This window comes from Myotis myotis, unplaced genomic scaffold (genome assembly GCF_014108235.1).
Source record: "Myotis myotis isolate mMyoMyo1 unplaced genomic scaffold, mMyoMyo1.p scaffold_m19_p_3, whole genome shotgun sequence".
Lineage (NCBI taxonomy): Eukaryota > Metazoa > Chordata > Mammalia > Chiroptera > Vespertilionidae > Myotis > Myotis myotis.
In genome coordinates, this window is record NW_023416335.1 from 124,386,686 (window position 1) to 124,412,111 (window position 25,426).

The window sequence follows — 25,426 nt, forward strand, 5'->3', positions numbered from 1 at the left end:
GTAAATGAAATATTCAGTTACTTTTTGAAAGATAAATTTTGTAAAGGAGTGTAACAGGGAGGAGCCTAAATTAGTTTTTATAACCAACATAAAAATCAGCCTTTTCTGATTGAAAATAAGTCTGAAGAATTCTCTATGGCATACTAAATTATTACATCTTTATTTTGTTTGCTTTAGAAAATAAACTATCAGCCATTGTATACAACAGGATAACCTTAGCTGCTAACATAGTTATTTCTAATAATCACAATGATAATAATCAGTGATTGTCTTTACCTCATGCTAATAGAATTTTTGATATCTCTGAGAGTCTGAAATTGAGATTCTTAAATTATTATTTATATAGTGACTTCTCTAAAATTGGTTATATTGTAAAATTACTTTGAATTGCATTTTATTGTAATGAGAGAGGTTTTGAAATTTGGCAAATCCTTGATTTTAATATTTGTTTTTTCATATTTAGAATTGTTTGTATTTCTCTGCATATTAGGTATTAACTCCACAAAACTTGGAATTGTTCAGAGCCCAAATACGACAAGAATTAGAAACTCCAATGAGAGAGCGTTTTAGGAGTCTGGATGAAGTAAGTAATTTATGCAGAAAGAACTATGCATATATCTTCATGTCACTATGAAAAGCTTTTGAAAAACATCTTCTCTACACAGAAGCCCTGCAATAGCTCCCTTTCTTGCTCAGTCCTTACAATAGCCTTTAAGGCTGCACAGGATCAGACCCCATTACTTCTCTGATTTCCTTCTCTCCATCCACACCGGCCTCCTTGATGTTTCTTTGGCATTCTAGAAATGGTGCCATTCAAGAGTCTTTGCTTTAGCAGTTGTTTTTGCCTTGAACACTCTCCAGGTATCTTTTGGTCAACTTCTTGACATCACCTTCTCAATGAGGCCTACTTTGACCAACTCCTGCCCCCATTTAATATTGCAACTTGCCTTTTCCATCACTCCTTAGACCTTTGGATCCCCATTTACCATGCTCTACATTTTTTTTTTCCTCGAGTACTTACTATCTTCTGATATGCTGTATAATACTCATTGTGCTTATTTTTTTATATTACCTTTTACCACTTCTTGCATGAGCGGAGTGCAATAGTGTTTTACTCACTATTACATTTCAAGTTCCTAGAACAGTTCCTAGCATATAATAGGTACTCAATATTTGTTGAATGAAAGAATGAATTTCATGCAACCTTAGAAAAGTAAAAAAATTTGATACAGTTTTCCTTCTGATTGAAACCAGTCTTTGTAAATGAAACCTTGGTGTAATATGACTAAATGTTTAATAACGGGGACAGGAAAAGATGATCGATATTAAGTATATTAGATACTAAAGTAGACATTTATTTAACAAATACACTGAGCAGTATACATACAAATGAGTATTGTCCCCTTCAAAATGGACCCCTTTAGGGAGCTATAGTCTAGTGATGTTGCCATTGCTTGAAACAGTTGTAGATCCTGGCAATCAGTGGTTGCCAAACTTTTGGACCTCATGGACCACCGGTTGGCGACCGCTGTTATAATGGTTAACTGGCTTGATAACGTCATTTTTTGAATATTCTCCTAATCAAAGCATTATGGTGAATAGGTTTCAATTTTGGATATAAACAAAATTACTTAGACTTAAGTAGGTGATCCAGTTAAGTAAAAGCATATTTAAAAGTACCAAAACAAAGTATGTCTCTAATAAAATCACAAAAAACCATATCCTTGGTTTGTAAATTGGCATGGACATTTTTAAACTGAAGATTTCAGGGGGCTGAGTATTTTAGGAGGCTTCCTTATTACTTAACTAGAGGCACAGTGCACGGATTTGTGCACCGGTGGGGTCCCTCAGCATGGCCTGCGGCGATTGGGCTGAAACTGGCAGTCCAACATTGCCTGCCGCTCTTGCCTGCCGATCCTGCTTATCTCAGCCTTGCTATGCTGGCTGCAGGCTTGTGCCCAGTCAGTCCGATCAGGTGCGCAAGAGGAGTGTCCATGGGAGAGGCTTGCACCGCTGCAGCTGCACTCGCCAGCCATCAGCCTGGCATCTGGCGCCTGTTAGCTGAGCGGTGCTCCCACTGTGGGAGCGCACTGACCACCAGGGGAAAGCTCCTGCATTGAGCGTCTGCCCCCTGGTGGTCACTGTGTGTCATAGCAACCGGTTGACCGGTTCAGTCGCTTAGGCTTTTATATATATAGATATATAGATTTTTCTAGTATATGTTTAAATAATGTCTCGTCCATCTTTCTGTTCTGTTGTCTTAAGTTCTTACTGAGGTTCAGAATGCCAGCAACTTTCATAGTATCAGGAAGAGGAGCTGGACTATACCAGGGAATTGCATGTGTTCCTTGTTAGTAAGGAGAGTTGGTGCTTCATATATTCTTCGGGCAGATGTGTTGAATTTATATCATTGTAATATTTGATTGAACCTTAAGTTATTGTACTAAATAGCCAAATAATCTTTTATCTACTTTGAATTCATTATGTCTGACTTTTAGGAGGTATTTTATGTTTTATAAAATTAATTTTTAACCTAACTATATATTAAAAGGTATGTCACATTCTTAAATATTATTTTATTAAGTCCAGAGGTCAAAACTTTTGACATGCTATACATTTTTATTATGAGACTCAGTGAGGAAATAAGGTTAATTGAATGATAATTGTCTTTATTAGTGCCTTCTCAGGAATGTACTAATTCTGTGTGTAGCATCCTAGTTATCAGAACTTTTCCAAGGTTTATTTATACTTCTCTTAAGCTTAGTTTTTACTTTTAGAATTACTCTGAATATAATGTAATTTAAAATTATATTTACAAAAGTAATTTTTGGAATGGATATAAATTTCATTCATAAATTTGTGATTAAACTATAGTCTTCTTTTAATTTAGGAAGTTGAAAAGTATAGAGCTGAATATAATAAGCTTCGCTATGAAAATACATTTCTCAAGTCAGAGTTCGAACACCAGAAAGGAGAATTTGCACGTACTTTAGAAGAAGAAAAAATAAAATATGAATCAGAGGTAAGTGATTAATTATACTAGTTTAGTTGTTAGCTTTCTAGTAAACAAAATTTTATGATTATATATTTTTTGTAAATCTCAAGTTAGAGTTGATTGCATAATTAGTTTTATTAATTAATTTGTCATGATTTTCATCTGCTCTATAGCAATATTTTTCTTGTGAATGTTCTCTTTTTGGCTGTTAAATTTTTCTTTTCTTTGCATCGTTTATTTTGCCCCAGTCAGTGGCGACAGTCAGTCTCTTTTCTCCCATAGCCACAGAGGAAGGCTTCTCTGTCTGCAAATATAGTTTGTCTATGTGATTCCTTATTTAGCAATGTCCCCATCTTCTCTTTCTTGGAACCATACTACATCTATCAGAGCTCTGATGGTCAGTCAATGCACTTTTTTCCACTGATATAAACAAAGGGTTTATATCTTGACTTAGGGTGTGCCTGTCACCTTCAAGAAGTGTACTTTGTTCTTTGACAGCTGCAATGGCAGCATCCTTTCCCTGCTGCCTACAGCATGCACTCCTACTCTATCTCTACTCATTTTGTAATTTGTCTCCTATTTCCAAAAACGGGGTTTGTGTTTCTCATTCTTTATGTTGCTTTTAGATTATTTTTCAGGGTGGAAAGAGAGAAATACCAATTTCTTATTTCAAATAAAAAGCCTAATACTAGTTGAATTTAAGAAAGTAGTTTGTTGTCTGTAGTTATGTGAAACATTTCATGCATAAACACATTTGCATTATACATTTATTGCATTGTCTTTATTTGGAATCAAGAGTTAAAATATACTCACTTTCCTTTACCAATAACTAATTTGATCAAACTGACTTACGTGAACAAACTGTTCCACTATTGTTTGATATGCAAGAAGCTGTATGAACTTTGGATCGAGTTCATCAATAACACAGTACCAGAAAACTCTAAATATTTATATTAGTCTTTTGCGTTTTAAAAATTCTTTATCGCTTTAAATGCTTTATTCACATATGATCTCACTTCTGTTATGTTCAGTATTTCCATTTTATTATATTTTAATTATTATTTTAAAATATATTTTTATTGATTTCAGAGAGGAAGGGAGAGGGAGAGAGATCGAAACATCAATGATGAGAGAGTAGAGGGCTTGCAGGAGGATTGGCTGTTTCCTGCATGCCCCCTACTGGGGATCGAGCCTGCACCCGGGCATGTGGCCCTTACTAGAATCGAACCCGGAACCCTTCAGTCTGCAGGCGGATGCTCTATCCACTGAGCAAAACCAGCTAGGGTCAGTGTCTCCATTTTAAAGGAGGACACTGAAGCACAAGATAAGTGACTTGCTCAGTCTCAAAGAAAGTCAGCAGCCAAGTTAACAGTAGAAATTAGGTAACCCAACACCTAGCCGTGAATTATAAATTTGAAATAAGTAATGATTTGAAGTTGCCACGCTAACTAGGAGTCATCCAACAGCTATAATATTGTTAAGAGATAAATAGATCTATACTATGTGTGATGATGGAAGGATTTGAATCTGTAATTATGACAGATTCAAAGGAACTGCAGAATAAGGAACAAATTAGAAGCCCAATATCAGTTTTGTGCTACAAAACTGTAGGTTCTGCAGTTCTATCTGGAATACTGCTTTAGACTCCAATGGTTCTTTTATCTAAAATATTCCAAATTCTCTGACTTACACCCTTCTCAGGTTACTTTGAGCCACATCACAATAGGCAAAGTCTCCCAAATTAAAATCGAATTACCTCACATTACAGATTCTCTGTGATTGATTTTGGCAACCTTTCACAAGGGTTTTGTGAAATTTCATTAATTAAAATTAAACTGTGAATGCAGTTTAGAATATCTCAAAAACTAAGCTTTTTAACATGTAAAATTTTAAATGTTTTATTTAGTATGACATTGGGAACTGACTTAACTTCTATGTGCATCAATGTCCTCAACTTAAAATGGTGTTAGCAGTAGAACCTATCTCGTGCTGTGAGGATTTAATAAATTAATATACGCAAAATGCTTAGACAAGTACCAAGCACATAGTAAGCATTCCACAGATGATAGCTATTATCATTTAAAATTACATGTACTCAAATTTCTTGAGTATATGACCCTCTTCTTTACTTTAGCATGCGAGAGTTTTCAGTGTCAGATTTGTACTTAGATAATCTAAATCTTTTGAGGGCATCTCTTATTACAGTGTCTGCATCCCCCACCCTCACTGACCCCCAGCATTCTTAGTGTTCTACTTTAAGGTGCTGTCTGCTCTGGCTTTATTTGTCACAGTTATTTTCTTTTACTACTCCCATGACTGAGGTAATTTTCAGGCCTGAAAAAGGCATATGTTTTCATTTCTGTTCTCTTGCTCAATATGAGTAGAATTCTTTTTAAACCACTGAGTGAAGGAAAAGAGATGGCAACTTCCAAAAGTAGATTAAAATATGAACTTTAAATCTGAGTAAATTAAATGTTACCTTCTTAGTGTAAGTAAATAACAAAATCTTTTTGTATTCCATCATTAATTTAGAAATATTCAATTCAAGTACATATAGGGAAAAGGGAAAAATTCAGAATAGCATTAATATAAAAAGGTAAACTAGATTTAAAAAAACTAAAATCTGGGAACTTGAAACTTCATGTGCAAAATGTTTACTGTAATGCCTGACACATAGTAAAGGCTCAAAAAAGTGGTATTACTATTTGTACCTGACAGCATTAGTCATAGTACTGATTATCATAATAAATACAGAAGATATTTTAAAAATGCACAATATTAATTTGAAGAGAACTATAAAACTCTGATGAATTAAATCAAAGAACGAAATAAATGGAGTGATATTTCATGTTCACGGCTACGGAGACTCAGTAATGTCAAGATGTCTGTTCTTCTCAATTTAATTTATATATCCAGTTTAATCCCAATTAAAAACTCAGCAAGGCCCTGACCGGTTTGGCTCAGTGGATAGAGCGTCAGCCTATGGACTGAAGGGTCCTGGGTTCGATTCCAGTCAAGGGCATGTACCTTGGTTGTGGGCACTTCCCCAGTAGGGGGTGTGAAGGAAGCAGCTGATCGATGTTTCTCTCTCATCGATATTTCTAGCTCTCTATCCCTTTCCCTTCCTCTCTGTAAAAAATCAATAGAATATATTTAAAAAAAACAAACCCCAAAACCACCAAAACAATTCAGCAAGTATCTTGTGGATATTAACAAACTGATTCTAAAGTTTATGTAGAGAGGCAAAAGACGCAGGGTAGGCAGTACAATATTAGAGAAAGACTAAGTTGGAGGACTGACATTACCTGACTTTGGGACTTAACTGTGAAGCTATGATAATCAAGACACTAGGCTCTTGGTGAAAAATAGACAAGTAGATCATTAGAACAAACCGAAGAGTCTAGAAATACACCTACACAAATATAGTGAACTGATCTTTGATGAAGGAAAACTGACCTTTGAAAATGGAGAAAAACAGTCTTTGCAACAAATGGTTCTGAACAGTAGTACATGCTAAAAAATGGATCTGGACACAGACCCTTCACAAAAATTAACTCAAAATAGATCTTAGGTCTAAATGTAAAATGTAAAATTATCAAACTCCTGTAAGATAACATAGGGAAAAACCTAGATGAGCTTGGGTTTGTTGTTGATCTTTTAGATACAACACCAAAGACATGATCCGTGAAAGAAATAGTTGATGCTAGGTTTCATTGAAATTAAGAACTTGTGTTCTGTGAAAGACACTGTCAAGAGAATGAGAAGCCATAGACTGGGAGAAAATATTTGAAAAAGACATATTTGATAAAAGGACTATTATCCAAAGTATACAAAGAACTATGAAACTCAACAATAAGAAAACAAACAAACTGATTTAAAAATGGCAAAAAACTTTAAAAGACACTTCACCAAAGAAGATATACAGATGACAAATAAGCATAGATGCTCAACATCATGTGTGTTTAGGGAATTGCAATTTAAAACGAGATACGTGACTGTTAGAATGGCCCAAATCCAAAACACTGACAATACCAAATGCTGGTGAGGATGTGAAACAACAGACTTTGGAAATGCAAATTGGTACGGCAACTTTAGAACACAGTTTGGCTGTTTCTTACAAAACTAAACATAGCCTTACCATATAATCCAGTAGTTGTCCTCCTTGGTATTTACCCAAAAGAGTTTAACACTTATGTCTGCACAACAACCTATACACAGACGTTTCTGGCAGCTTTGTTCCTAATTGCCAAAAGTTGGAAGCAACCATGATGTCCTTCCCTAGGTGCGTAGTTCAATAAACTGTGTCATATCCATAGAATGGAAGATTATTCACTGCCAAAAAGATGTGAACTATCAAACCATGAAAAGACGTGAGGAAACTTAAATGCAAATTACTGAGTGAAAGAATCAATTTGAAAAGACTGTATATTGCAGGATTTGAAATATATGACATTCAACTATATGACATTTAAAAGGTCAGTGGTTGCCCGGCCAGCATGGCTCAGTGGTTGAGCATCGACCTATGAACCAGGAGATCTTGATTTGATTCCTGGTCAGGTCACATGCTCTGGTTGTGTGCTCGATCCCTAGTGGGGTTTGTTCCGGAGGCAGCCAATCAGTGATTCTCTCTCATCATGAATGTATCTATATCTCTCTCTCTTCCTTCCTCTCTGAAATCAATAAAAAATAATTTAAAAAAAGATAAGGGAAGATGGAGGAATAAATAGATGAAGCACAGAAGATTTCAGGGTGGTAAATCTATTCAGAGTGATACTATAATGTCAGGTACATGCCAATATATATAGACAAAATTCATAGCATATACACCACCAAGAGTGGACCCTATGTAAACTATGGATGACGTGTAGGTTCATCAGTTGTAACAAATGTACCACTCTGGTGTGAGATGTTGCTAGTGCAAGAGGCCAAGTATATGGGGGCAGGGACATATGGAACTCTCTGCACTTTCTGTTGAATTTTGCTGGGAACCTAAAACTAAATATAGACTTTTTAATGATGGCATGCAAAGAAGCATGAAAATGTATTTCATAATAAAGAAGATCAGTCAATAGGAACAGCCCTAAAAATCATTGAATTAGATAAAGTCATTAAACCATATAAATATACCCCATATGTTTGAAAAGTTAAGAGAAGCCTTGAACATGATGAGAGACATGGAAAAGATTTTTAAGAAAAGATTCTAGTGATGAAAAATACAGCCTAAATGGAAAATACACTAGAAGTGGATTAGACAAGCGGAAGAAAAGATAATAGCTAAATTTAAAATACATTAATAGAAACTATCCAAGATGAAATAGAGAAAAAGTATAGGAAAGAAATGATTATAGCACATGTCCAAGGATCGCAATGAACCACACGCATAGAAAACGTGAAGAAAACTACACCAAGGCAGCCCTGACCAGTTTGGCTCAGTGGATAGAACATTGGCCTGTGGACTGAAGGGTCCTGGGTTCGATTCCTGTGAAGGGCTTCTGCCTTGGTTGCGGGCACATCCCCAGTGGGGAGTGTGCAGGAGGCAGCTGATCGATGTTTCTCTCTCATTGATGTTTCTACCTCTCTATCCCTCTCTTTCTCCCTTCCTCTCTGTAAAAAATCAATAAAATATATTTAAAAAAAAAAACTACACCAAGGCACTAAGATTCAAATTACTTAAAACTAGTAATAAAGAGAAAATCTTAAATGCCAAACAGGAGACTTCTACTTCTGGGAAGATGAAGTAGATGAATTTTCCCCCTGTTTATCCTGGTAAGTATAACATAGACCACTGGACATTATTTATAAAACAGACATAAGAAGATGCTGAAAGATGTAGAGAAGGCATACCAGCTAAGGACCTTGGGACCTAAGAAGTGACTGGTATGTTTTCTGGGTTTTTAACTTTATCTCACATATCACTGATTTGGTGCTGAAGAAACCAGCAATTTGGCCCAGATGATAAAAAGCCCCACACAGGCCTATTCTCTCTAGGTAAGTTTCTAGGAAAAGAGCAACCTAGTAGCTTAGTTAATTTAGATAATAACAATTCTACTCCAGCCAAATACTGGAGTGAAACTGGACCTATGCCCATCCATACTAGTTAAGGCCAGTGGAGCACCTAGACTTTCATTTTCCCTAGGCTGTAATGAGTAATCCTAACCCTCAGCCAAGATGATACAGAGAAGGCCAGGTAGGGAGCCATGACTTCATCCCCACTTGGCAATACCAAGGGCTCCCACTTACCTGCCATGGTGGAATTGGAGATGACATTGGGAGCCTAAGTTTCTTTTTTCACTGGCCAGGTGCCCTGACCTCTCCCTACTTGGATTATGTTAGAGAAGGCCTAATGTAGAATCAGGACTGTCACCACTGCCCTATAGTGTCAGTGGTGACTACACCTGCCACTATGGTATCAGTGGAGGCCACCTGGGAACAGTAACAAGTCATTCTTACCCCTGCCATCTAAGGAGGCATCAGTGGGTCAGTCCAATTAGGAGCTGGAATTCCCACTTCCACCCAGCATGTGTTCCATAGACGTAGAGCAGGGAATCTGGACTACTATTTCATCTAGTAGTAATGAGCAGCAACATCATTCTTCCCCTGCCAGAGTGATAACATAAAGAGACAGCTAAAAAAAACCAAACTTTAAATTAGAATCGGAATCTCCTAATAAAATATCCCAGAAGTCCAAAGTTTAATAAAACATCACTTCTTATACTGAGAACCTAGAAGATCTCAAACTTAATAAAATAAGACAGTCACTAGATGCTAACACTGACATAACAATTATCTGACAATTATTTTAACAGAGCCATAGTAAAAATGCCTCAATGTACAATTAAAAGCACACTCAAAACAAATGAAAAAATAGTCTCACCAAATAAATACAGACATATAAAGAATAACCAAATGGAACTTTTACTAGGTGTACCAGTTAATAATGCGGATTTTGTAATCAAAGAAAACATAATTTCAAGAGAAACATCGAAAGTGCTTTATTCAAAGTAATGTCCATGGCTAGCTACAAATTTCCCCCATCTTTCCGGTAATTTGTGGATACCGTCCCAATAGAACTTTTCTTGTTTTGAGGCAAACCATTCAGAGACCCAATTTTCCACTTCTTTGTACATTTTGAAGTGCTGTTCAGAAAGTGCGTGTGCCATCGATTGGGACAAGTGGTAATCTGAAGGAGCAAGGTCTGGTGAATACAGCAGGTGGGTTAATACTTCCCAGGCAAGATCTTTTAACATGTCTTTAACTGGTTTTGAAGTGTGTGATGGTGCGTTATCATGAAGCAAAATTACTTTGCCGTGTCTTCTGGCCCAGTCTGGTCATTTCACTATCAAAGTGTGGTTCAAATTGATTATTGGTTGTTGGTAGTGATCAGTATTAACGGTTTCACTTGGTTTTAGAAGCTCATAATACCACACCTTCCTGATCCCACCAAACGCAGAGCATTGTCTTCTTTCCAAAGCTATTTGGCCTTGCAGTCGATGGTGATGATTGACCTGGATCAACCCATGATTTTGTGCGTTTGGGATTCTCAAAATAAATCCAGTTTTCATTGCCAGTCACTATTTGATGCAAAAAAGACTTTCGTGCAGTTGAAACAACATTTTACTGACGACTTTTCGGTTTTCATTTGTCTTTCATTCAGTAGATGTGGCACCCATTATCCTTCCTTTAAAATCTTTCCCATTGCTTGTGAATGATCGGAAATTGTTTGCTGAGCAATGTTTAATCTTTCTGCAAGTTGTTTTTGAGTTTGACATGCATCTTCATCCAATAGTGCTTGTAATTGTTTGTCTTCAAACTTTTTCTGTTGACCTGGATGTTGTCTTTCACATCGAAATCATCATTTTTAAAGCATTTAAACCAGCGTTCACAAGTATCTTGAGATGGAGCATGTTCACCATAAGCTTTCCAAAGTATACGATAACTTTCAGCAGCACTTTTCTTCAAAATAGAGTAATGAATTAAAACTTCCTGCAGATGCTCTTTTTTTGGCACGAAGTTCGACATTTTTAAGCATAAAAATATCTATGATGTTAACACCTTCAGAATTTGACATATGAAGCTTTGAGGCTTGCTGTCAATACAACAAAATAGCATACATATCAAATCGCATATATATCAACATATGTGTAACTCCATCTATTGAAAAAAAATCTGCATTATTAACCGGTACACCTAGTAGAACTGAATCATATGATGACCTAAAAACAAATAAAAATAATCTCAGTTGCTGAGCTCAACAGCAGAATGGAAGGGACAGAAGAATCAATGAATTGAAGATAGTATATTAGAAAATACCCAATCTGAACAAACTATAAAAAATAGATTGAAAAGGAAAGGCCCATCAGTAGATGAATGGATAAAAAAGCTGTGGTGCATTTGCACAATGGAATACTATGCAGCTATAAAAAAGAAGGATCTATTATCCTTTGAGACAGCATGGAGGGAACTGGAGATTTTTATTATAAACTAAATAAGCCAATCAGAGAAAGATAAATATAAGATCTCACTGAAAGTGTGGAATTTAATGAATAAAATAAAGTGATAAATAAAATAGGACCAGTGACATGGAAACATAGACTGATGAATATCAGAGGGAAGGGGCAGGTGGGCGGACAGGAAGAAATTAACCAAAGAGCTTATATGCGTACTAGAGGCCCAGTGCACAAAAATTCATGCACTCGGGTGCGGGGGTAAGGGGGTCTCAGCCCAGCTTGCACGCTCTCACAATCTGGGACCCCTCAGGTAGGGTCCAGTCCCATTGCAGCATGGTTCTGGTTTCCTGGGCCTGCGGGCTGGGGGGAGGGACCCAGAGGCCAGTCTGATGGCAGCATGGCTCTGTTCCCACAGCTCCCTCCTGCTGCCGTGTCGTGGGTGGCTTGGGCCCACAGCTCCCTCCCACCGCCGGGCCAGGTCCCAGGTCTGACTCCCACCATGGGCAGCCAGGACCCTAACCTGGTATTCAGTCTTTTGTCCTGACATTTAGGTCGTGATGGACCCTGGCTCTTTATATATTAGGATATGCGTTGCCCATGGACACAAACAATAGGGTGCCGAAGGACTGGGGCTGGATGGGAACCAAGTGCTGGGGGGAGAAATGGGGGAAAAATGGGGACATCTGTAATATTCTCATCAATAAAGATTTGAAAAAAGAAAATCAGATTAAAAATAAAAAGTAGGGGTAGCCTCAGTTATCTGTGGGAATATAACAAAAGATCTAAGACTTTTGTCCTTGAAAGGAAAAAAGAAAGGGCAGTGCTAAAAATATAGTTGAAGAAATAAAGGCTGAAACCCACCCTCCACTTTGGTGTAGACGCACCATATAGACTCAGGAAGGTGAGTGAATATCAAATGGGATTAAACCAACAAAATCCACAGTAAGAGACATCAATTTATAAACATTATTAGAGGCCTGATGCATGAAATTTGTGCAGGAGTAGGCTTTCCTTCCCCTGGCTGCTGGCACCGGCTTCCCTCTGGCACCCGGGACCCAGGCTTCCCTACGCTACCGGCAGGCACCCAGGACCCAGGCTTCCCTTGCAGCCCCGGCTTCATCTGGAAGGTTGTCTGGTCTAATTAGCACATTATGCTTTTATTATTATAGACAGGAAAAAAGTACTGAAAGCAGCAAGAGAAAAATGATACCTTAATTATAATTCCGAGACATTTCTCATTGGAAAGCATAGAGGCTAGAGCAGGGGTGGGCAAACTTTTTGACTCGAGGGCCACAGTGGGTTCTTAAACTGGACTGGAGGGCCGGAACAAAAGCATGGATGGAGTGTTTGTGTGAACTAATATAAATTCAAAGTAAACATCATTACATAAAAGGGTACGGTCTTTTTTTTATTTTTAGTTTTATTCATTTCAAACGGGCTGGATCCGGCCCGCGGGCTGTAGTTTGCCCACGGCTGGGCTAGAGAGACATGTGACAACATTATCATGTTCTGAAAGAAAAGAAATGTCAATTAATAATTCTATATCCAGCAAAAATATCCTTCAGGAATTAAGGTTAAATTAAGACATTCTTATAAAGAAAACTAAGAGAATCTGTTGCCGGTAGGCCTGTCCAAAAGAATGTCAAAGGGAAATTCTCTAAACAGAAAGAAAACAATAAAAAAAGGGAACCCCACAACATTAAGAAGAATAAAAGAACACAGTAAGTAAAACTGGGTATGTACAATAGATTTTCTTTTCCTGAGTAAATTTTTAAAAATGTGTTTAATTTTAGAAATAAAAATTATAACACTGTCTGATATGGCTTGATATGTGTATTGAGGAAATAATTAAGACAATTATATAATGAGTAAGGAATGAAAAAGGAATGTAAAAGGTGGTAAAGTTTCTCTATCACTTGAGCTGGTAAAATGAACCCAGTAGACCATGATAAGTTATATCCTATCTAATAATAGACAAACATGGTAATTAACCATACCTCCACTATGCTTCCCATTGGCTAATCAGGGTGATATGCAAATTAACTGCCAACCAAGATGGTGGCGGGCAGCCACACAGCTGAAGCGAACATGAGGCTTGGTTGCCCTGGCAATGGAGGAAGCCAAGGTTCCCTGCCTACTGCAGCCCAGCTCTGAGCTCCGGTTGCAACAATGTTGCAATTATAGAAGCTAAACAAATCCCAGGAACCTGCTATCAGCAGGCCGGTCTCGGAGCTGGAGCCGCAACAAAGTTTCAATTACAGAAGGTAAATAAATCCCAGAATTAAAAAAAAAAGAAAAAAAGGAGAGACTGGGAGCTTCAGTTGCAGGCTTAGCCTGCCTGAAAACAGCCCTCAGCCCCTCATCCAGACTGGCCAGGCACCCAGTGGGGACCCTCACCCTGAAGGGGGTGCAGGCAGCCTGAAAACAGCCCTCAGCCCCTCATCCAGGCTGTTCAGGCACCCCAGTGGGGTCCCCCACCCTGAAGGGGGTGCGGGCAGCCTGAAAACAGCCTTCAGCCCCTCATCCAGGCCAGCCAGGCACCCCAGTGGGGTCCCCCACCATGAAGGGGGTGCAGGCAGCCTGAAAACAGCTCTCAGCCCCTCATCCAGGCTGGCCAGGCACCCCAGTGGAGACCCCCACCCTGAAGGGGGTGCAGGCAGCCTGAAAACAGCCATCAGTCCCTCACTCAGGCTGGCCAGGCACCCAAGCGGGGCCCCACCCATGCACCAGGCCTCTATCCTCTATAGTAAAAGGGTAATATGCAAACTGACTCTAACAGCAGAAAGACTGGGAATGACTGGTCACTATGACACACACTGACCACCAGGGGGCAGACGCTCAATGCAGGAGCTGCCCTCTGGTGGTCAGTGAGCTCCCACATGGAGGAGCTCTGCTCAGCCACAAGCCAGGCTGACGGCTGCCAGTATAGCGGTGGTGGTGGGAGCCTCTCCTGCCACCTCAGAAGCGCTAAGGATGTCCGACTGCAGCTTAGGTCTGCTCCCCCCTGACAAGTTGACATCCCCCGAGGGCTGCTGGGCTGCCAGAGGAATGTCTGATTGCCAGCTTAGGCCCAATCCCCTGGGGAGCAGGCCTCGGCCAGCAGATGGTCATCCCCCGAGGGGTCTCAGACTGTGAGAGGGCACAAGCTGGGCTGAGGGACCCCCCCACCCAGTGCACAAATTTTTGTGCACCAGGCCTCTATTATAATAAAAGCATAATATGCAAATTGACCAAACGACCGAATAGCAGAACGACTGTCCGGATGACCTTCTGGACAACCATGCTATGACACGCACTGGCGCCAGGCCAGCCAAGGCAGGTGCGATGCGATTGGTTGGGAGACCCTGCCATCACCCCATGATCGCCCTACAAAGGGAAGCTCAGGCCACCTGGCTGCAGCCACAGAGGGAGACCCAGGCCACCCAGCTGGCAGCGCTATGGTGGGTGTGTGGGCTGGCCAGCAATTGCCCCACAGAGGGAGGCCCAGGCCAGCCAAGCGATCGCACCCCGTGCCTGTCGCCCACAGAGGGAGGCGACTGGTGATGGGGGATGGGGAGCAGCGCCACACAGATGGCAAGCAGTAGCAGCACCTGGGGCGGGCCAGCTGCCGGCAGCTGGGGGAAGGAAAGCCCTGATAGGCCGTGATCACCGGCCAGGCCTAGGGACCCTACCCAAGGGATTCTGGATTGCAAGAGGGTGCAGGCCGGGCTGAGGGACATCCCTCCACACCCCCATGCATGAGTTTTGTGCACCAAGCCTCTAGTGTATATATAATGTAATACCTACAGCAACAACTAAGAAAGCTATACAAAAATACACTGCGTGGCCAGATTATTATGACCACCTGATGTTTGTAGGCAAATTAGCCATACACTGCATCGTATGGTATATGGAAGCCAAAGGCCTGTTCTAACACCTTTGCTGTCTGCAATTACCAAGATAAAACATCTCCAATTCGCACAGGAACACAAAGATTGGACAGTCGAGCACTGGACAAAAATGTAGTTGGATGAATCACGTTTCCAGTTGCATCATGCAGATGGCAGAGTGAGAATTTGGCAGAAACAGCATGAAAGCATGCACCCCACATACATGAGTACAACCCTTCAAGCTGGTGGGGGCAGTGTTAGGGTTTGGGGCATGTTTTCCTGGCATGATCTGGGCCTTTTAATTCATGTGGAACAGCATCTGAATAGCACAACATACCTAAGTATTGCTGATCAACTTCATCCTATCATATTGATGGCGTATCCCAATGGAGATGGCTTCTTCCAACGAGAAAATGTGTCATTCCATGATGCTCATACTGTGCAGGAGTGGTTTTAAGAACATGAGGGAGACTTTACCTTGCTCATGTGCCCCCCCCCCCCCCCCCATCACCAGATCTCAATCCAATTGAGCATTTGTGGGACGACGTTAAAAGAGCCATCAGGCAGCTGATTCCACAACCGTCAAATCTCACAGAACTGAACAGTGCTATTCATCAGGCATGGTGTCAGATTCCTCACATCACCTTTCAACATCTCGTGGAATCAAAGCCAGAAGAATCGCCACAGTATTGAAGGCAAAAAGTGGCCCAATGAAGTACTGATGGGGTGGTCATAATACTCTGGCCACTCAGTGTGTATCCAGAACATTATCTACACTAATAAAAGAAAAACATGGTAATTGGTGTACCACCGCTACCCTTTTCATTGGCTAATCAGCGAGATATGCAAATTAACTGTCAGCCAAGATGGCGGCCGGCAGCCAGGCAGCTTGAAACTAACATGAGGCTTGCTTGCCTCAGTCACGGAGGATCGTTGGAGGAAACCAACGTTCCCCGCCTGCGGCTGCAGGCCTCTGAGCGGGCAGTTTAAGAAACATTGTAACAAATACCGCCGGACTTCAGCCAGCAGATTTGCAACATTGTAAGCAAAGGCCAGGAACCTACTTTCAGCCGCGGAGGCCTAAGAGTTGGAGCCAAGCCTCAAGGTAAAGCTGGCCCAGAATAAAAATAAAAGAAAAAAAGGAGCGGTTAGGAACTTCAGTCACTCCCAGCCTGAAAACAGCCCTCAGCCCCTCACCGAGACTGGCCAGGCACCCCAGTGGGGACCCCCACCCTGATCCAGGACACCCTTCAGGGCAAACCAGCCGGCCCCACCCGTGCACCAGGCCTCTACCCTATATAGTAAAAGGGTAATATGCCTCCCGGCACCGGGATCAGCATGACGGGGCAGCGCCCAAACCCCCTGATCGCCCTGCGGCTCTGTGTGTGACAGGGGTCGGGGCCCCAACCCCCTGAGCAGCCCTGCTCTGTGCTTGATAGGGGGGAGCTCCCCAACCCCCCCCCCCCCCAGGCCCTGCTCTGTGTGTGATGGGGTAGAGCCATAACCTCCCCATCGGCCCTGCCCTGAGTGTGAGAGTGGCGGCACCCCAACCCCCTGATCGGCCCTGCTCTGTGGGTGATGGAGGGCGGTGCCCCAACCCCCTGATGGGCCCTGCTCTGTGCGTGACGGGGTGGTGCCGCAACCTCCCCATCGACCCTGCCTTGAGTGTGACAGGGGACGGTGCCCCAACCCCCCAGTTGCCCTACCCTGAGTGTGACTGAGCGTGGCATCACAATCTCCCAATCTGCCCTGCTCTGTGCATGACGGGGCGGCGCCCCAACTCCCCAATTGGCCCTGCTCTGAGCCCGACCAGGGGCTGCACCTAGGGATTGGGCCTGCCCTCTGCCACCCGGGAGCAGGCCTAAGCCAGCAGGTCGTTATCTCCTGAGGGGTCCCACACTGGGAGAGGGCACAGGCTGGGCTGAGGGACCCCTCTCCCCACCGAGTGCACAAATTTTTGTGCACCAGGCCTCTAGTAGGTAAATAAAATGGAATCCTAAGAAATGTTCAAGTAATCCACAGGAAGACAGGACAAAGAAAATAAACAAAACCCCTTTGCATATTAATAGTCATAATAAATGTAAATTGTTTAAATATGCCAATCAAAAGACAGATTTAGAGAGTTGATTTTAAAAATAAAAAACCCCAACTATATGCTATCTCCAAGAAATTTCAAATATAATAATACAAGTATTTAGAAAATAGATGGTAAAAGATATATCATGCAAACATTAAAAGAGGCAGGAGTGGGTATATTAATATCAGATAAAGTAGACTTCAAAGAAAAATACCAGAGGTAGACATTATATAATGACAGAAAGCCAGTCCACCAAGAAGACAATGAATATTAAATGTTTATGAATCAGAGCTGCAAAATATGTGAAATAAAAACTGATCGAACTAAACAGGAGAAATAGACAAATTCACAATTGTTGTTGGAGACCTCACACTCCTGTCTTAACAATTGATAGAACAATTAGAAAATTAGGAAGGCTATATAACTAAACACCATCACTCAATAGAAGCCAGTCAACATTTATTGAACACTCCACCCAATAAGAGTACCTAAATATATTGTTTTCAAGTGTCAGTGAACATATACCAAGATAGATCAAATTCCTGGGCCATAAAATAAACCTTATCAATTTTTAACAGTATGTTTTTGATTTTTTGTAGAGAGAGGAAGGGAGGGGGAGAGAGAGATAGAAACATTGATGAGAGAGAAACATTGATAGGCTCCCTCCTCATGCACCCTACCAGGGATCGAGCCTGCAACTCGGGCATGTGCCCTGACCAGGAATCAATCCAATGACCTCTTGGTTCGTAGGTTGACACTCAGCCACTGAGTCACACCGGCTCAGCAACAAATATATAAAAACTAGAGACCCAGTGCATAAAAGTTCATGTACTGGAGTGGGGGTCCTTCAGCCCAGCCTACCCCCTCACAGTCCGGGAGCCCTCAGGTGCAGGAGGTGACCCGGTGATCAGGGGAAGGTGACGCCCCATCAGACCTATGCTGCTGCCACTGTTGGCAGCACAAGCCTCCGCCGGCCCTGGTTACCTGCACCTCAGGCTGGCCCTGAGCGGTTGTGTGGCTGAGGGGACTGGGGGACTCAGGAGGCAGGCACGTGGAGTGGCTGGACCTGCCTGTGGTACGGACCCAGCCTTGCCATGTGCCTTCCGACCAAGCGGGGCTTAGGGGACTGGGTGCCGCCATCTTGTGCTGTGGACACCACCATGTTTGAGGGCGGGGCAATTAGCTTATTCCATCCTTATTGGCTGTGGGTGCTGCCATCTTTGAGGGTTGGGGCATTCAATTAGCTTATTCCTTCCTTATTGGCTGTGGGCACTGCCATCTTTGCAACGTGGGAGGGTCAGTTAACATATTCCCTCTTTATTAGATAGGGTTGAAATTATACAGAATGAGTTCATCAGCCACTATGGAATTAAACTAGAAGTCAATAACAGAAAGGTAGCAGGGAAGTCTTCAAATGAAATGATACACTTCAAATAATTCATGAGCCAAAGAAGAAGTTGCAATGAGAAAACTATTTTAAAAAAATAAATAGACCTGAGTGAAAATGAAAATGCAGTATATTAAAACATTTGGGACACAAGTAAAACAGTGCTGAGAGGAAAATTTATAGCACTAAGTACATTCATTAGAAAAGTGTCAAATTAATCATCTACTCCTACTTTAACCCAGAAAGAAAGGATTAAAATAAACCAGAGCAAGCAGAGGGAAGGAAACAAGAAAGATACAGGCAGAAACTGAAGAAATTGAAAACAAGAACAGTAGAGAAAAAGTGAAATAAAGAGCTGTTTCTTTGAGAAGATTAAGTTGACAAAACTTTGTCTAAACTGACAAAAAAGAAAGACACAGATTACTTATATCAGGAATAAAACAGATTATCACTACAGACCTTGCAGACTTCAAAAGTGTAATAAGATATTCTTATTAGCTTATATAGAGGTGACCAATTCTACCAAAATAAATTTGAGAAACATAGATGAAATAGGCAAATACTACCATAACTCTGCCCATATGAAATAGATAATTAGATAGTTGTATACCTATTAAGGAAACTAAATTCATAATTTAAAAATTCCCCAAAAGAATGATTTAATTGGAGAATTCTACCAAGTGGTTAAAAAAACAAAAAAGAAAACTAGTTCTGCACACTGTCTTCCAGAAAATGGAAGAGGGTGGGATGTTCCCAGTCTGGGAAACTGGGCTAAGGACACACAGGATCTTTCTGCATTATTCCTTACAACTGCATGTGAACCGACCACTATCTAAAAATAAAAAGTTAATTTTAAAAAACCAGAGAAAAAAGATATTTTGTACAGAAGAACAAAGATAATGACAACAGATTTCTTTTTGGAAATCATATAAGCCCAACTACAGTAAAGCAATATCTTTAAAATTCTGAAAGAAAAAAAAAAATAGGTCATTTGATTTCAGACTCTGTACTCTTAACTATATCTCTATGCTGTATCATAAAGATAATATAAACAAAGACCGATGGAATAATTAGATATGAGATGTAGTAATTAGATACACAACCTTTTCCTTTTGGGTGCCTTAGGGAATTAGAGTGGCGATACCATCCATTGTAAAGATCAACAATTATGTATTTCTAGTTCCTGATCTGTTTCTGTTCTGCTTTAACAGTTTTTAAAAAGTAAAATTGTTTAATACATCATCTTACCTGTCAAGGAAGCTTTTATATTCTCAAAGAGAATAAAGTAGCATGGAAGTAACTAACACAGGGTGATTTGAATAAATGTCATAAAAGAGATATTTAAACAAAACCTTTTGTAAATTTAGAGAAAAGATTGAGAGCACAGCAAATCAAAGGTATCAATGAAGATGACAAGTGAATCTGACTGAGAGTGGAGGAAAAGCCACGAGCTGAGCGTGTGTCCAAGATCTGTGCCCAGACGACTGGGACAAGTGTGGTGTCATAGCAGTGATTGAAGAGAACCATCTTGAGAACAGAGGTTTTGTGTTTGTTTGTGTGCTTGGTTTTCTGATGTATCTTTACTACCCAGAACTGCCAGGTGCATGGCAATAAGGGAAGAGAGAAAGGAGGCAGTGGTCATCACTTTTGGTTGGAATGATTTGATAATGAGCTCTGGTTTAGGGTTGTAAATGTGAGGTCTAATAGTTCTGACTCTGCCATTAGTCAGCTCAGTGCATAGCTTCAGTTACCACTTCAGCTATCACACACATGCCCCTCCAAACTACTAGAGAAAGCAGTAAAGCAGGAAACAAGCTGGTCAAGAACATTCGTTGTCTGACCTCATGTAATATGCAGACTACAAGAAAAAGTATTCTTACTAAATGCAGTTATATGTGTAGCACACTCAGCTCAGCTCAGCTCAGCACTCACTAAAGTACTCAGTAAAGGCACAATTATCTGAATCTGAGTCATACATTGACTCCTGAGCTAGATGAGTTACCGTATGCAAAAGCTACATATTACCTTAGAGATAATCCATCCCATGCCTTTCATTTTAACTAAGGGCAAAGCGAAAAAGTGACTTGCACAGAGTCACACAAGGAGCTGAATGGAAAAAGAAATGGTGGAAACGAAACCCTAGGGACAATGTTTATATGTAAAAGGTGGAAGGAAAAATAGGAGGGAACTAATTAGTTGGGCTTTTGGGGACTTGACTCTGAATTGTACAGCTGCCTTCTAAATAATTTTTATTTTCTGGAAAATAATATTTGCTTGCTAAATAGTTCTACCTATATTTCCCATTGACATCTTTAATTCAGCATACCTGAAACGAAATTGGAATTATTACATGTTAAAACGGAAAAGGATCTTGAGGGCCTCCAGTCTAACCTCTCATTTTACAGATGATTCTGCACTGGGGTGTAGGTCTCACACTTCTTACGTTCATTTGTAGCCAAGTGAGCAATCAGTTGTTTCTTGGGCCACTTTTGCCTAGGTTGCATAGCATTACTTTAAATCCTTTTGGCTTAGAGGGAGCCTTCTAAGCTCATCCTGGCTACAAAACAACTGGTGATGTTTACAGCAGTGGTTTCTAACTTTAAAAAAGCACACAGTGGAATCCTTTAAGTTGAATCATCTGAAGAAATCTCATATATGAAAGGAGACTAAAAAGAGGAACTCTGGTTAACTACAAAGGTTTGGTGGTAGTGGTGGTGGTAAGGACAGATACTTGGGAGATCAGGAAAAGGAAAGTGCCTTTTACCATGATTATTTGGCCTCCTCCTCATTCCTAGAGGAGAGAGGCCTCCAATGTACCTCAGAGGTTAGGAAGTGGTTTGAAACCCACTGATTGGGTGGCCCGGGGCGTCTGGAAGTGATGCTTGGCATGAATGAGAAGAGCACTGGTGTTTCTGCTCTACAGGTTCCCCAGTGACCTTTCTAAATGCTGTGGGTTAATGACTTTCAGTTCTTTCTTGAATCTGAAAATTAGGAACTATACTGTCATTACAATTAGGGCTTTAATAAACTCTCAGCTATCATTTAAAAACTAATCACTCACATCTGTAGTTATTTATATAGACAAGCTGCATTTTTTGTGTGAATTAAGTTGCCTTATTAGTATAGACAGCCCAGGCATTACTGTCACATGAGGAGAAGCTTAGCAGTAAACAGCAGATTGATCTTGCATAGGCCCCTGTAATGTTCTGATTAATTTTTTAAATACTTGATATTTAATAATTATTTTATAGTATCCTATCTAATAATAGACAAACACGGTAATTGACTGTACCTTCGCTACGCCTCCCATGGGCTAATAAGTGATATGCAAATTAACCACCAACAAAGATGGTGGCTAATTTGCATACTGCAGGCAGGGCTGGACAGTGCGAGCCGCCAGCGCACCGTCATCCAGCGGGTCCTGGGTGGCAAGGCAGGCGGGACCCAGAAGGCCCAGAAGCCCCCTGATAGGGCAGTTACTCTATCAGTAAGCATTCTGAAAGTCAGTGGCATAAATGCACCAATTAAAAGACAGATTATGAGGTGAATCAAAAACAAAACCCACTTTAAATATAAAGACACATATAGATTAAAAGTAAATGAATTAAGCTGCAGCCTGTTTTGCTCAGTGGATAGAGCATTAGCCCGTGGACTGAAGGGTTCCAGGTTCGATTCCAGTCAAGGGCATGTACCTCAGTTGCTGGCTTGATCCCCAGTCCCTATCAAAGCATGTGCAGGAGGCAACCAATCAACGTGTCTCTCCCTTTCCCTTCACTCTCTCTAAAATTCTGTGGAAAAATATCCTTGGGTGAAGATTAACAAAAACAAAGTAAATGGATTAAGTAACATTAAAGAGATTATAAGACAAATATATTCTAAATTTTGTTAGTTGTATAATGGTTATGTTTAAATTATTAACACCTAAGAATTTGGGTGAAGGGTACATATAATATGCTGTAGTATTTTATAGTTTTTTTTACATGTATGAGATAATTTCAAATTAAAATATTAAAAAATTAAAAATTAATAAAATATTAATTGAAATGTATCTGCATTACATGAAAAATCTCCTAATTGCTTCTAGCATAATTTATTAAATTGTGCTAAAATTTACAAGGGTTCAATTAAAAAATATCTTAATTCTAAATGATATAATAGAAAATATGTAATAATGCAGTTATAAGCACTTATCTGAAAATAAAAATTTAAAGAAGTGAATTTAAAGAAAGGATTAGCCAAAGAAAATATATGCACAACCCATGGACACAGACAACAGTATGGTGATGGCCAGAGAGAAGTCAGGGGCAAGAGCTGGGTAGAGGGGGCAAAAGGGGGGAAATAGGGACATCCTGTATAATAATAATAAAAGGGTAATATACACATTGACTGAACGGCAGAATTACCGGTTGCTATGATGTGCACTGGCCACCAGGGGCAGACGCTCAATGCAGGAGCTGCTCCTTGGTGGTCAGTGCACTTCCATATGGGGAGTGCCACTCAGCCAGAAGCTGGCTCATGGCTGGCTAGCGCAGTGGTGGTGGCAGGAGCCTCTCCCACCTCCGTGGCAGCACTAAGAATGTCCAACTAACGGTTTAGACCTGATCCCTTGGGGGCCTAAGCCTTTATTCGGACATCCCCCGAGGGCTCCCTGGCTGCCAGAAGGATGTCTGACTGCAAGCTTAGGCCTGATTCCCCGGGGAGTGGGCCTAAGTCAACAGGTGGACATCCCCCAAAGATTCCTGGACTGTGAATGGGCACAGGCCGGGCTGAGGGTCCCCGCTCTTGAGTGCACAAATTTTTGTGCACTGGGCCTCTAATCTATATAAATAAAAGCCTAAGCGACCGTTAGGACCATACGACTTGTCAACCAGTTGCTGTGATGCACACTGAACACCAGGGAGCAGACATTGAAAGCAGGAGCTGCACTCTGGTGGTCAGTGCGTTCCCACAGCCAACCTCCCACGGCCGGCCAACCTCCTGCAGTCTCAATCTGGACTGGGCGAGATGGCCCTGATCGCCAGCCAAGCCAAGGGACCCCACCCATGCACGCATTCGTGCACTGGGCTTCTAGATATTTATAATTTTGAATTTTATTTGGCAACTGATGAAGCTCTGTGCTACACACCATGGGGAGTATAGGACAAGGTACTTGCCCTCACATTTGAGCCATGCTGAGTCAGAATGAAGAATGTGATATTTTAGATGTTTTTTTCTTGGTACTTCATTTCATTACCTAAGCTTTCTTTTTTACATTGTGCAGTTATAAATTTTAATTTACAAACTTGTAATGCATGTTCATGACTGAAAATTTAATAATTTAAAGTTGTGTGCTTTTTTTCAAATTGTTATTAGATTGCAAGACTGGAGAAAGATAAAGAAGAACTACGTAATCAGCTGCTTAGTCTTGATCCCACAAGAGATAGCAAACGAGTGCAGCAACTTACTCGAGAAAAAGTCCATTTGGTTCAGAAATTAAAAGAGTTTGAGGCCGAAGTAGCCGAATTAAGGGCTGAAAAAGAGAATTCTGATGCTCGGGTAGAAAATGTCCAAAGAATTCAGGTGCAGCAGTTGGCTGAGATGCAGGCTACAATCAGATCCCTGGAGGTAAGGTTTTAATTGCTTCCCAGTAGAAAAAAAGTACGGCATGCTTTTTTAAAAGTGCATTGACAAGGCTCTGATTTTTAGAGCATAAATATATGCTCATCAAGTTAATAATGCTGATGCATTTGTGGAATCACGAGAGTATATATTTTTTGTAAAGATGAAAGCTATTGATTCATAAGCATTGGATATGCTGCCACATACATAAAGGCAGTATTTCTTCTTTGGGAGTCAAGTCACCTATCTTAAATGATTTAACCCTTGTAATGCCACAGAGTAGAATATGCAAAACCCAAAAAAATTTATTTGAGTTTCTGGAGACTAAAGTGATCTCAAACCAGAAGGAACTATTATTTCCTAGGTGGTTATTTCCTTACACTGGGATTTAAGATCTTAAAATCATAAGTCCTGTTTAAACAGAAATACCATACTTATATAATCTATGGGAGTTTACCAGAGTAATAAAATTTGACTTGGCTACTAATGCATAAGGCTTTACTGAATTGTTTTCCTGAGTTCATTAGAGAGAAATAAGAGCTGGCAGACCCTAGGCTGATACTCCTAGAGGGACTCTCCCAAAATTCTTGGTTTCGGTTGTTGAAGAAAAACTTTTTCTTCATTCTCTTAGGTTCAGTGATTGGGGGTTGTGAATGACAACAAACATTAGTGAGAGAAAAGATGGGCTTTTATTCATGTATGTACATGGGGATTCACAGAAAAGTGTGTCACAAAGAGGCAGTCAGAATTTGGGGCTTATATACCATCTTAAGTGGGGAGAAGGGAAGAAAGGGCACTTTGGAAAGATAAAGGGGCCCTTAGGGAAGTAGATGGGAGATATAACAGTTTTGTGAAAATGTCTTGTGTAGGGGGTTTCTTACCCTGATGCTGACTTTTTGTTTTTCATGATAGGAGTGAGTCTTCTCTAGTTATGAAACTCCTAGGGTGGGAATTTATAACAGTTACATTCTTTTCCAAGGCTCTGTTTTTAGGCAGATAAGAGGAATTGAGGGGAAAAACTCCCTTAAAAAAATGTCTGTTGATTCCCAAATG

At 40.6% G+C, this 25,426-nt stretch overlaps 1 protein-coding gene across 5 annotated transcripts in view; it reads left to right on the plus strand.

The window, feature by feature from the left end:
* The window catches only part of CEP83 (centrosomal protein 83), a 127,691-nt gene that overhangs the window by 50,032 nt on the left and 52,233 nt on the right, over positions 1-25,426 (plus strand). For all 5 annotated transcript variants that reach the window (XM_036301583.1, XM_036301581.1, XM_036301586.1 and 2 more), the window contains 3 exons: positions 491-583; positions 2,891-3,022; positions 24,128-24,379. In XM_036301583.1, coding sequence (XP_036157476.1) covers positions 491-583; positions 2,891-3,022; positions 24,128-24,379 — 477 coding nt within the window. The remainder of the gene's footprint in view (positions 1-490; positions 584-2,890; positions 3,023-24,127; positions 24,380-25,426) is intronic.